The 13,798-nt window shown below is 47.2% G+C and overlaps 1 protein-coding gene across 5 annotated transcripts in view; it reads left to right on the top strand.

Moving 5' to 3' along the window:
- The window catches only part of kiaa1217 (KIAA1217 ortholog), a 73,067-nt gene that overhangs the window by 34,484 nt on the left and 24,785 nt on the right, over positions 1–13,798 (top strand). For all 5 annotated transcript variants that reach the window (XM_080020033.1, XM_080020030.1, XM_080020034.1 and 2 more), the window contains 3 exons: positions 5,868–6,057; positions 8,680–8,878; positions 10,198–10,288. In XM_080020033.1, the coding sequence (XP_079876159.1) occupies positions 5,868–6,057; positions 8,680–8,878; positions 10,198–10,288 (480 nt within the window). The remainder of the gene's footprint in view (positions 1–5,867; positions 6,058–8,679; positions 8,879–10,197; positions 10,289–13,798) is intronic.

A 13,798-nucleotide genomic window follows, 5' to 3' on the forward strand; every position in this document is an offset into this window, starting at 1 on the left:
AGGAGGAGCCTGCGATTGAACCAGCAACCTTCAGATTACTAGACAACACGCTCTACCTCCTGAACTACTGCCCCCTTATATACTATGTATTGTACATTACACTGCATACTGTATATACTATACATAGAGTGTCGGGTGGGGCTGGGGGTGGATGAGGGCAGGGAGGTTCTCACGGTTCGGCCTCAGTGGGGTCGTTGGCGTTCCTCCATCCACGGTTTGGTCGCTCGGGACTCCTCGCTGGAGCCCTGGAGGGAAACACTGCACGGATGCAGTCGCTTCTCCAGCGTCTTTCCAGTAGAAGCTCTTAAATGGCTGAAAACCGTCTCCGCACCTCGCAGACGTCCCGGATGTGAACTCTACTCCGGGCTGCACATCCCTCCACTGTTTAGAACTTTTCGCAAGGATTTATCGGTTTAGAAAAGACCCGGACGGTCCCCAACGGTGTTGGCGACCGGATGGACTTTGACTCCACGAGGTCGGCCAGTGAGAATGGAGCGGTTAACCGGATCAGACGAGCCGCTCTGAGGTCATCTGAGGGCCTGGATGGAGGGATCAGTAGAGGAATGTGGGAGGCCGGGGGGCGATGGGGGATCAGGTCGTACTGAATGGGAATCGATGACGGAGAGATTTTTGTGTAAGGTCATTAAGAGAGGAACCGCAGACCTTCTGCACCACGTGTAGAGAAGCCGGACTCAGCGAGGGTCCTTCCCGATGTGCACGGACCCCGACCTACAAGTTATAAGAACACCAATGAGAGTAAGATATCATAGTATAATATAGTTATAATACAGTTATAATAAGACCATCGTCACCTCCATTCCCATCGTTCCCATCCCAGCTGAAACGTCTGTTTTTTCCTCGTTTGAACTGTGTGAAGCAGTTTGTTCTCATTTGTTGTTTTCGGAGAACAGTCGTAGTTCTCTCAAAGAGACAGTGTTTTGTGGAGCTGTAGGTGTAGTTTGATGCATCGTAGTGTAAACCCTGTTCCTCATGTTTTAAGTATTGATTCAAAGACCGTCGGCACTTTTTCTAACACTGTTTTCTGACTGTTTGTCTGGTGCCTGGTTTGAAGCCACTGGGACAGAATCCTCTGAGCGACGGATCCAGATCAGTTCAGGTAATTAGCGCCGCCTTGTTCCCGTCCCGGGAGAACGAGCTCATTCGCATCTTTAGCGTTCACAACGCTAACGCTGCACGTAGCCACGAGGGCACTGAGCTGACGCACATCTGAAAGTTAACATGCTGGAGTTTGGAGAAAGTCTCTTTCAAAGTTACCCACTGTCTCTCAGAGTCTCTGAGTCTCTGTCTTTCAGGGTTTCACAGTCTTTTCAGAGTCTTTTTAGAGTCTACCAAAGCTTGTAGTCTCTTTTAGTGTCTCGTCGTGTCTTATAGTCTCTTGTAGTCTATTATAGTCTCCTTTTGTCTCTTGTAGTCTATTATACTCTCTTAGTCTCTTGTAGTATTTTAGTCTCTTGTAGTATCTTGGTCTCTTGTTGTATCTTAGTCTCTTTTAGTGTCTTATAGTCTCTTTTAGTGTCTTATAGTCTCTTTTAGTGTCTTATAGTCTCTTGTAGTCTATTATAGTCTCTTTTTGTCTCTTGTAGTCTCTTATAGTCTCTTAGTCTCTTGTAGTTTATTGGCCTCTTGTAGTATCTTATCATCTCTCATAGTCTCTTGTAGTCTCTTAGTCTCTTTTAGTATCTTGGTCTCTTGTAGTATCTTGGTCTCTTGTCGTATCTTAGTCTCTTATCGTATCTTAGTCTCTTTTAGTGTCTTATAGTCTCTTGTAGTCTCTTACAGTCTCTTGTAGTCTCTTAGTCTCTTGTAGTATCTTGGTCTCTTGTAGTATCTTGGTCTCCTGTAGTATCTTGGACTCTTTTGATCTCTTATATTCTCTTATAGTCTTTCGTAGTCTCTTAGTCTCTTGTTGTCTCTTAGTTTCTCAAAGCCTCTGCTTGTGTCCAGCAGAGGGATTGATGACTCAGGAAGGGCTGTGGTTGAACCCTCTGGCGTGTTTTTTAAGCCCATGAATGCACTGAAAGTGGAATCAGACTTGTTACAGCAGGAGACGCTTCAGGAAAAGTAAGTTGCAGTGACGCTTTGCCGCCCTGAAGCTCTGCAGAAAAACTCCTTTTCCAGGTTGAGAGTGGCCTGATGTTAACACGGTAGCGATTAGAGCCGTAACCTTGGTGATGACGGAAGAAAATTGTCACTTATCTGAGTGTGGGCTGGCGCTGGGTCTGGTACATTAAGCTGCTTCTATACTTAGAGCCCGGCTGAAACAAAAGGTTTTGGTGGAAGCAGCAATTATTAGAACGTCGTCCTTCAGTCTAATGGTCACATCTCAGCTGTCTGCCCGTCATAATGCCGGCTGCAGGAGGGAGGCACTTTGTCCTGGGAACAGAAATCATACTGAGTTTTGCTCTTGGTTTTGAAATGCCACCGTCAAAGCACCAAGACTGAAGAGCAAAGAGCAATGAAAGAACTAAGAGCAAAGAGCAATGAAGGAGCAAAGAGCAATGAAAGAGCAAAGAGCAACGAAAGAGCAAAGAGCAAAGGGCAAAGGGCTAAGGGCTAAGGGCTAAGGGCTAAGGGCTATAGGCAAAGGGCAAAGGGCAAAAGGCAAAGGGCTAAGGGCTAAGGGCAAAGGGCAAGGGGCTTAGGGGCTATGGGCTATGGTCTAAGGGCTATGGGCTAAGGGCTATGGGTTCTGGGTTCTGGGTTAAGAGCTAAGAGCATGCATGTACATGAGCTTCACTGACACACCCAGAGCGGAAGCAAGTGTGGAGAAACATACATACTGTACACACGTCTTTTGACCATGTGGATAATTTTCTCCTCATTAGTCTCTTGCCAAACTGTCACCAGTGACAGTCCTCATCCGGCCGTGGTGACGTTTTCAACTGCAGAAGTGGGTTTCAAAGCTCCACAGAATAAGAAGTGACCAGGACCTTCCTTTGTCCCGTGTCCAGGAAGCTGCGGCCTCCAGGACCCGCATCAGCATTCCGATCGGCGGACGCCTCTAATGAGCCGCACATTTGTATGCGGTGCAACATGTACAAACACTTGTGCAGCTTTAGAGCGTGAAACTGGAGCTAATTAGAGCCGGCGTCGGGCGCTCCTCGTGGGAATGTTTAATCGCGGGAAACTAAAGCAACTGTATTAAACCTTGGAAGACGCGACTTAAAGCCCCCTCTGATCCCTCTAAACGACACCTTGGACCCTGCCGATCAGTACGCGTCCTTTCCCGTCGTCCCTCTTTCCACCACCGTGTTCCACCACCTTCATCGGGAGCGTCATATTTTGTCCGTTTGCCTGGCAGGGGCCTCCTGGTTCCCCGTCATCCTCTTCCCTCCACAGTTCATGTGGGTGCGTTGCGGAGCGGGAGCGGGAGCGCGGTCACTAAGTTTAAGTTCAAGTTCAGGAGATTAGTTGTCACATACATATGCGGCTCCGCGGCGCTTATCAGCGGCATATCTGTGATTTTTCACATCCAGAGCCGAAAATCAGGAAGTGGTGAGCGCGGTGCAGGAAGCGGGATCAGCTGCTGTGTCGCACACGTGGGCGTGAGAGAGGAGCTGAGCTGCGTTTCAACCTCCAGCCCGGGAGGTTTTCAAGCCAACGTCCGGACGGGAAGGTCTCTGAAGCTCTTTGGTTCCGGCTCCGTTTCCGCACGGCCATGACACTTCCTGCCAACATGGCGGTGCCAGAGAAGCCCTTTTCTGTCCCTGGTACGGGCCCTGGGGTGAATGACCACATTGTACGCACACGCCTTGAAAACCGGGTCCAGATCCAGTGCGAGCATGAAAGTCTGTATCAAAAACTGTAACTGTGATAAGGTTTAACATTTAAAAATGTAACCCTAACCTTTCTGGCAGCACCACACCCCTCTCCCCCTCACCACACCTGGATAAACATATGAATCATTCAAAATGGAGCTCATGTTCCCTGATCCTCCCCGGGTTTCAGGTGACCTGCGGCTCAACTCCACATTTCCATGCACCAATCAGGCGTCACGTTGCGCGGCGGCGGCCCAGCGGCGCGAGTGAGTGTCCGCGCGGCTTCTCTCCCATGATGCTTCGTGGCGAGCGCCTCCCACTGTAATTGGAGCGGCTGAGTGATGAGTCGGTGTTATTGAGCGCTGCGTCAGGTCGCTGTGAAGGTGAAAACGGGTCAAACGCTGAGTCGTCGCAACGCTGCGCAGACTCATCAGGACGGTTAGGAAATATTTTATTATGTTTATTATGTTAATATTTAAAAAGAATGTTACGCTTTTAGTCTACCTGCAGAACCCTGATCCTACTGGCTTGTAGTCTGTGCTGTTGATAGATAGATGGATGGACGGACAGATAGATAGATAGATAGATGGACGGACAGACAGACAGACAGACAGACAGACAGACAGACAGACAGACAGACAGACAGACAGATAGATAGATAGATAGATAGATAGATAGATAGATAGATAGATAGATAGATAGATAGATAGATAGATAGATAGATAGATAGATAGATAGATAGATAGATAGATAGACGGACAGATAGATTGATAGATTGATAGATGGGTGGATGGATAGATTGATAATTGTTACTTTAGGTGTTTAGTTCAATGAACTGTCAGCTCAACCTCTCACCCTCACACCGTCAAGCCCCGCGGGATCATGGGAAATATCTGTGGTCGTCTCTCAGTGTGAAGCTTCTTCTGTTTCCATGGTTACTGTGTTTTGTTTTGGTCACTGTTCTCCATCTCCCTGAACTTTTAGATCAAGTGCTTTTTTCCTCCCTCCCTCCCTCCTACCTCCCTCCCTGCCTCCCTCCCTCCTTGCCGCCTCCCTCCCTCCCGCAGTCTCTCCAGGCCATGCTCTCCTCTCTTCGTTCAGAACTTGACATTCAAAGCTACTTGATGAAAATCCAGTCGCCGCACAGAGTCAGTCACTGTTTCATCTGCACCGTGTGTGTGTGTGTGTGTGCGTGCGTGCACCCGTACATGTGTTTGTGCACGTACAGTATTAGTGTGTTTCTTTGCCCGAGCGCCCCCTGTCTGTCAGCGCTGACACGTGCACTTTGTGGCTGAGCTAAATCAACGCAGGCTGACGAACCAGATGAATGAGAATAGAGTGAGATCTGCTCCCGTGTGAAGGAAAGTTCATAGATGCCGTTCGTTCTGCACATCTCCACTTCAGAATGTTTGGTATAAATGGATTTTTCATTCATTCCCACAGGGAATAAAAACAATAAATACAATATACAATTTAATAATATACAATATACAATAAACCTAAGAAAATAACAATAAACCATCTGACAAAAGTGGTTAAGTAGTGGTAGAGGTAGTTGATAAAAACCTGTTGCTTTGATTCAGTTCATCGTGCGGTGCATGTTGTTCCATAGAATGAAATGAATGATGTATTGAGCGCGTCTGGCCCAGCTCTGTGTGATGTCATCCTCGAGGATCACGGGTGGAGACACTCCTCCTCTGGTCCTCTGGACCCGCACACCGGGTTTCAAACTACAGGTCTGGTTAAAGGTTCAACATGGCTGACCTCCTCTTACCGTCCACCTTCTGTTTGAACTACACCACAGGATTTACATTATATTATTTAAATATATTTTTATATTGTATATTTATCATTATAAATAATTTACAAAATATTGTCAATCTCATAAAAAATATTGTTTATATATTTAGCAGATATTATTATACATGATGTATAGAGATATATGCAGTTCCATCGCTGTTTGTCTCGAACAGAGAAAATGACGGGCTGCATGCTCACTGTGTTAGCGCAATGCATGGCTGCAGGTGGAAGCAACTAGCCTAGCTGATGTGAAATACTCATACGCCCCTCCGCCCTCCTGTGTTCCAGAGCAGGAGTCCGAAGCCCGGCTCGCAGCCCGGCGTGGGGGACCAGCTGGACCACCTCTCTCTGGCCTCGCTGGACTCTCTGGACTCCATGTCGGAGGTGGACGCGCCCACCGCCTTCACCCGGGGGAGCAGGGTCCGGGCCAGCCTCCCCGTGGTCCGGTCCACCAACCAGACCAAGGACCGCTCCCTGGGTAGGGCCGCCTGTCTGTCTGTATGTCTGTCTGTCTGTCTGAGAGAAGTTATCTGAAGGCGGGAGGAGTCGGGGATGAGTTATTTTAGAAGCGGCCAATCAGTGGCCTGCGGCATCGGTTAGCTCCGCCCACTCGGCCCGGTTGGCGTGCTTGGAGCCAGAGCTGCAGCGGGAGTCAGCACGGCTTCTGGAAAAACACTCTGATGGAACTGATGAAATAAACAGCATGTAAACCCCAAATTTCACAGTAAACATGAACATAGACTTAACAAATTCACATTCTGGTGGTTGTGCAAATTTTTGTTTGTTTGTTTGTTTTGTTTCTAAACCTTGGAAATAAATTCTGAATTTACCGTTTTGGTAGAACTCGCTGTTATAAAAGCTCTAGACGACCAAACTGTGAAGCTCCTCACGTTCTGCTCTGACCAAAAGGATCACACACACACACACACACACACACACGTACACACACACACGCACATGCACACACACACACACACACACACACGTACACACACACACACACACACACACACACACACACACTCTGAGGTCTGGAGAAAGCCTTAGTGCCGTATGGTGTGATGAGAGGGAGGAGGAAGAAAGGGGTTCCACTCCACGTCCCTCCCACACACACACACACACACACACACACACACACACACACACACACACACACACACACACTCTCCCAGAGGACATTTGGTGTTTCCAGAGTCTCGGAGTCTCCAGTCGCGTGTTGTTTGGTCTGAAAACAGGAAAAATAATCCAGAAAAAGCAGGAATCAGTCCCCTCTCCTGGTGTGAGTATTATTTTTTTGATTTGGTCTGAAAGCAAAACCCTCCTGAACCGTGTTGTTGTTCTTTCATCTCTGATGCACATTCTTTGACTCAAACTTTTGGCTCTGTGCGGAATGAGACCATTTGAGGAGGATTGTTTTCTTTTGCTGATTTCTTTATTCCTGCGCTGTTTTAAGAACGTAGGTGATGGGTGAGAAGAGCCCCTGATTGGTTCCGTGCTTTAATTCCACACGTGCAACCGCAAACACACTCCTGAAAACAAGCCGACTGTTGAGCTGTGGAACATTCTGAGCTTGTTTGGGATTTTGTCTGGGGGGGGGGGGGACGCACACGTGCAGGAATGTGACTTTATTCCACCTAAAACCCTAAAACGTCCGTAAAAAAAAACCCCAAAAAAAACCCCGAGAGGAGCCGCTCCAGTTTCCACGGCCGCGAGGAACCAAACATCTGGAGGTCTCTGGAGCCGTTCCGACGGGACGGAGGAGCCCCGGCGCCCGTGGGCACTCTCCTGCGTTTCTCCGCCGGGCGGAGGGTGGAGGAACTCGCTGAAGCCTTCCCCTACATCTGGAAGCCTTTCCACCGCTGGTCCCGTGGATGCGGAGCTTTCCGGAGCTCTGGTTTTACTGCCGAGTGCGATGCCGCTGATGCGCGGACGTGATGATGTCATAAGAAAACACTTGATGACGTCAACAAAGCACTTCAGAGGGAACCTTTAAAATGTGACTCCGGAGAGGAAAATTAAATAGTGTTGTGTTATTTTTTATATTTCCATTTCGGCGTGTCGAGTGTTTAAGGAATGGCTCCCAGAGAAGGAGCAGGTCCTTTTAAAGACGCTTTGGGCTCTGGGGCCCCGAGGTTTTACCTGAAAACCTCCCCGGAGGCCGGCCCCCTCCCCCGGAGCCGTGGACCTGCTCCCGTGCCTCCTCCCCCCCTCGTCGCGCTGCGGCGGAGGCGTGTCTGTTTATTTTGGTGCGGGAAACATCTGCGTCGCCACTTTGATGCCTCTGCTGCACATTCTGCTCCACCCAAAACCAAACTCGGATGGAGGTTTTCTCCTAATGCTTCCAAGGAGACGCGAGCGACGCGGGTAAAACGTCACCAATGAGGACCGTTTGGATCCAAGTTTCACTGTTATCTGCACAACTGGAGCAGAGACACCGAATTACATCTAATCAATAGAAATGATAAGAAATAGAAATAATAATAATCAATAGAAAGGATTAGAAATAGAAATAATAATAATCAATAGAAACGTGAAGGGATCGTATCCAGGGACTGAAGGTCGTCCTCCGCACCACGCCCCAAATCACATTATCCAGGCTCGGCCAATAGAAACACCGGGTGAAGCCAACAGGAAGTACCCGCGCAGTACGGAGGAGAAAGTGTTTATAGCGAGCTCGACGAGCCGTCCCGACGCCTTATCGGGACCTGGGGAGGAAATCCCGGTGGGCCCTGGTGGCAATGCAGGGGGACATGCAGCGGAGATTAGTACATTAATAAATATTACCTACAAGACACGATCATGACTATTCCCTGTCACTGTCATTACAATAAGATATGGTTATGGGACGAGATTTCATGTGATGATGATTTTGCAGTATCAATATTATAAATATAAATATATTTAATGAATATTTTATGATTGATCGTGCTGATCATTTATTTCAGAAGACAACTAGAATAACAAGTGACTCCGCCCCCCTCGCACAAGCTGCTGCGATTGGACCGAACGGAGGGTCCTGCACTAGAAAAACGGAAGTGAGCCTGTTTTGAACGACTGCACTGAGTGTGACTGTGTGTTGGACTGTGCCGTCTGGTTGCAGGCGTGCTGTACCTGCAGTACCTGGACGACACCAAGCAGATCCGAATGCCCAACGAGATCACCAGCGCCGACACGGTGCGGGCGCTGTTCGTCAGCGCCTTCCCGCAGCAGCTCAGCATGAAGATGCTGGAGTCGCCCGCTGTGGCCGTCTACGTCAAGGACGACATGAGGAACGTGTACTACGAGCTCAGCGACGTCAGGTGAGGGCGTGGCCCGGTGGAGGGCGGGAGGAGCAGGTGTTTCCTGTGGGATGTGAACAGTGTTTCCACCGGGTTTAGGACCGGTTCTGATTTTAGTACTGGTCCTGAGTAAGTTGGACGTTATGAAGGTGGAGGAGAACAGTCTGTGGAGTTGATGTTGGATTACTTCGCTGTAATAGATTACTGCAACGCTCCTTAAAGACTACACCACCATGTCTCCAGAACCACCATCCCAGATCCAGATGCAGTCTCATCACACCAGAATCCATATTGTATTGATCTTTCTTTTCCACCTGGTTTTTATATTCACAGCAGTAGATATCGTTTATCGTTCTCCACCATCAATAAAACCTCTGACGCATTGTTGTGTGGAGAATAATAAAACTATTATTCTAAAGATCAAAGTTCAGACTGCGGCAGTGTCTCTGTCTGCAGTGGCCACGCCCCGCTGGCCGGAGGGTGTGTGCCTTGTGTACCTTGTGCACCTTGTGAATGTTGTGCACTGGGTGACTAACACATAAACCCTATCGTAGTCACGGTGCAGCAGCGCTCGGTTCAGACGGAAAACAAAGTGGTTTCAAGTAGTTTTGAGCCATGTCCCTCAGAATGCTGCTGGACCCGGACTCTCTGTCGGTTCTGTGGAGGAGGGCGGGGTCCGGACCGGACCACCCGCCGTCTGGACTGGGCCTTCCACTGTCCGGACCGGACCATCTGCTGCCCGGACTGGACCGCCCGCTGCCCAGATCAGACCACCCGCTGTCCGGACCGGACCATACACTGTCTGGATCGAACCGCCCGCTGCCCAGATCAGACCACCTGCTGTCCGGACCAGACCGTACGCTGTCCGGACCGGACCATCTGCTGCCTGGACTGGACCGCCCGCTGCCCAGATCACACCACCCGCTGTCCGGACCGGACCATACACTGTCTGGATCGAACCGCCCGCTGCCCAGATCAGACCACCTGCTGTCCGGACCAGACCGTACGCTGTCCGGACCGGACCGTCTGCTGCCCGGACTGGACCGTCCACTGTCTAGACTGGACTGCTTACTGTCCGGACCGGACCGTCTGCTGCCCGAACTGGACCGCCCACTGTCGGGACTGGACCGCCCGCTGTCTGGACTGGACTGCCCACTGTCCGGACCGGGCCGCCGGCTGTACAGACCGGACCGTCCACTGCCCAGACTGGGCCGCCCGCTGTCCGGACCGGACCTTTCGCTCACAATACCGGGCCGCTTGCTGTCCAGACCAGGCCGCCCACTGTCTGACGGACTCTCCTGGTCCAGATTCTTACCGGTGGATTACTCTTCCCCCCGCAGGAACATCACAGACCACTCCTGCCTGAAGGTTTACCACAAGGACCCGGTCCAGGCCTTCAGCCACGGACCCAGACCCAACGGGGATGGCAGGGTGAGCAGAACCTCAAATAAAAACTTTTAACTAATTTTAGTTCTGGAATAACACTAAATAAACACATCAACACAGCACACCACTGAACTACCTATTATCTATGAAGTGCTAAAATACAGACACAGTGAGTTCGTCTGCTGCAGCTACTGTGAAATACATTAAGTTGTGGACCAAAGTCCAAAATATAAGTCCAAAATATAATAATATAATAATATAACAATATAATATAATATAATATAATATAATATAATATGATAAAAATCAAATCGAATTTAATCTAATCTAATATTATTATATTATAATATAATATAATATAAAATACCGTATTATCTCAAATAAAAACCTGGACTCTAATAGACTTTGTCTACACAAACAAATAAAAGCCTGCCTCAAATACAAACCTGGGGAAAAACTGATGGGAGCTGTAGCGTGCAATGCAAATACAAATACAAATAATTAGTTACCCAAAAAAAAGTGTTTTTATTGTAGATGTATTTAATTTACTACATCTCCTGCTGCTGCGTAGCAGATCACAGATCGCTTCATGGGGCAATGGCCCCGCCCTGAGCGCACTCGCTCTCCAGCGCTCCAAGCAGGAAGTGGTGCGTTCAAGGCAAATTTGGAAAACTCCCATGTCGGTTACCATCACAAGTGTGACTTTTAGGGTAGCTACTAGCTACTAGCTCTCTCTTTTTCACCATAGATGTTTTGTACATGTGTACATACAATACAATACAATACAATACAATACAATATAATATTACATGATATAATACAATACAGTATTATATTATATTATATTATAATATCTTTTATTATATTATATGTGAACCACCTCATACTTTAGGGTCATTTGGCGGCTTTCAAAGGTTTTTTTCTCATCATTTGAAAGTGGAGACTCAGAGTTTACAAACAAGGTGTCACTTGTGCAAATCAAGCAAATATTTTTAAAGCTATGACTTGTTAATGACGAGGGTGTGGCAAACTGTGATTCTGATATAATCACCTCCAAGGTTTTACCCAGACTTGCTTCATTCAGCTCACAGAATGCAGATGGGGTTGCCAGACAAACAAAGCCTCGTGGCTTCTTAACATAATGCTGAATGGGCAAATCACGAACAGCGTTGAACAGCGTCAACAACACAAAACTATTTCTGGTTTTAAAAAAGCTTTTATTTAACCGTAAGAATATACATGTTTTATAAAAGTGGAATTATGTTGGAGTTTAAAAGCACAGACAACACAACAAAATGTAGGGTCTATCAATATTATGAGTCTCGGAAAATCTGAAATCTGAAAATCTGTCACCAACCTCAACGGACTTCATCATGTCATCAACATCTTCCGTTGTAACAAAAACGGGCGTATCGTCGGTCTCCTCCAGTGGAGGACAACAAAATGTAGAGTCTATCAATAATATGATTCTCTGTATATCAGCCTCAGTGTGTCATTTAATATATATATGTGCGTATGCCAAATATCTTCAAAGATGTTGGAGTTATTATGTGGGCTAACCCCAACCCTACCCCCGCTACACTCTGAGAGCCTGTTTGGGGCCTCTTTTCATTTTCTTCTGGCCCCTGGCTGCATTTGCAGGTCAACTTGAGAATCTTGTCCATTGGTACTTGTTCATAATCTGCATCACCAACCTCAACGGACTTCATCACGTCATAAACTTCTTCCATTGTAACAACAACGGGCTTATCGTCGGTCTCCTACGATGGTCCTTGAAAATATTCATCGTCACATTCGGGTTGAAATCCGCTGTTTGAGATGGTCTCCAAGTCCGGAGTAATGTCAGATTCAGCGTCGCTGTCGGAGAACTGACTATCATTATGGAAAATGAAGTCCAGCACGCGCTGCTTACACTGATTTGGATCTATCGCACTGGTCAGAGTAAGGTCCGCGATATGATTTAGATCTTCCTCCACCCGCTTCTCCTCATCCATAACAACAGAGGGAAATTAAAGTTTTCACAGACAAGTGAAACCGAATCCTCGTCTTCTTTGAGGAAGTGACGTCAGTGACATCAGCAATTCTTACTCGATGATACACGTTGGTACACGCCCCCTCCACAACGATGGCTCTGTGTGTGTGTAAAAGTAGTAATATTTAAAGGTTGAACTCTATCAAAACGGTTTCACATTGTGACTTCACATCACATGTAATATAGAGGAATGATCTTCACCTGGACGCTCGCTTTAAAGGAAACGATCGATCTGCGTTGTTAAGCGCTGTTCAGCGTCTCAGTAAGTGAATATTATATTATATTGGTAAAATTATATATAATAATATATAATAATAATATCATAATTTAATAATGCTGGTACCAGTAGAAGGCTCTGGTACTAGTTGTTCATTCTGGTACCACTACAAGGTTGTAGCTTGGGGATGTTGCTCGGCTGAGCAGAGGAATGCCCCCCTGCCTCTCTAATCTGCTCTGGGTGGTTCCTCCATTGTCCTCCTCTCACTTCCAGGGGCCTCTGCTCCTCCTCCCCCTCCTCCCCCTCCATCCCTCCCCCACATCTCTAATCTCCCTCACCTCCCTCCCTCCCTTTCTCTCTCTCTCCCTCTCCCTCTCTCTCTCCTGTTACCTGCTGGAAATGGAGGGGCGGCCCCAGGCGTGTTTGGCCCCGGGGCCGGTCCGGTCAGCTGACCACTGCCCCTCTCATCCCTCCTTCTTTATGTCCAGACGATGGAAGGAGGGTGGAGGAGGAGGGAACTCTTCCTTTAAAACTGATCTGAACCTGAGGCCACGCCCTGACGAGGCGGCAGGTGCAGAGCGGCGTAACTCGCCCAATTTTAATAAAGTCCCTGATAATAAATTGTTCATTGTAAATAAATCATGAGGACAACAGTGATTAACAAAAACTATTTTGGGTGTATGGCTTGTACTTTTATACTCTGTACTAGTACTTTTATACTCTCCATATGTATATTAATATATATACTTCAGCTTTTTAATCCAAGTTCATTTAGACGAGCTTGGACACAGATGATTATTTTATTAATTTATATGGAATTGAGTATGAAAATTAATCAAAATGTGTCACAAACTACTACTCCACTACTTCTACTACACTACTACTGTACTACCACTGTTACTATTACTGTTCTACTGTATGACTACTACACTACTACTGTACTACTGTACTACTGTACTAATACTACTGTACTTCTACCACTACTCTACTACCACTGCTATGACTACTGTCCTACTGTACTTCTAATACTGTACGACTACTACTGTACTACTACTACTACTAATACTACTACTACTACTACTACTACACTACAGTACTACTGTATTACTGTGACTACACTATTACTGTACTACTGTTACTACTACTACTACTGTACTACTACTACACTGCTGTACTACTACTGTAGTACTACTTCTACTACTACTGTACTACTACTACTACTGTACTGCTACTACTGTACTACTACTACAACTTCTACTGTACTACTACTACATTACTACTACTACTATTACTAAGCTACTACTAC

Source organism: Zeus faber, assembly GCF_960531495.2.
Source record: "Zeus faber genome assembly, chromosome: 19".
NCBI classification, from domain to species: Eukaryota; Metazoa; Chordata; class Actinopteri; order Zeiformes; family Zeidae; genus Zeus; species Zeus faber.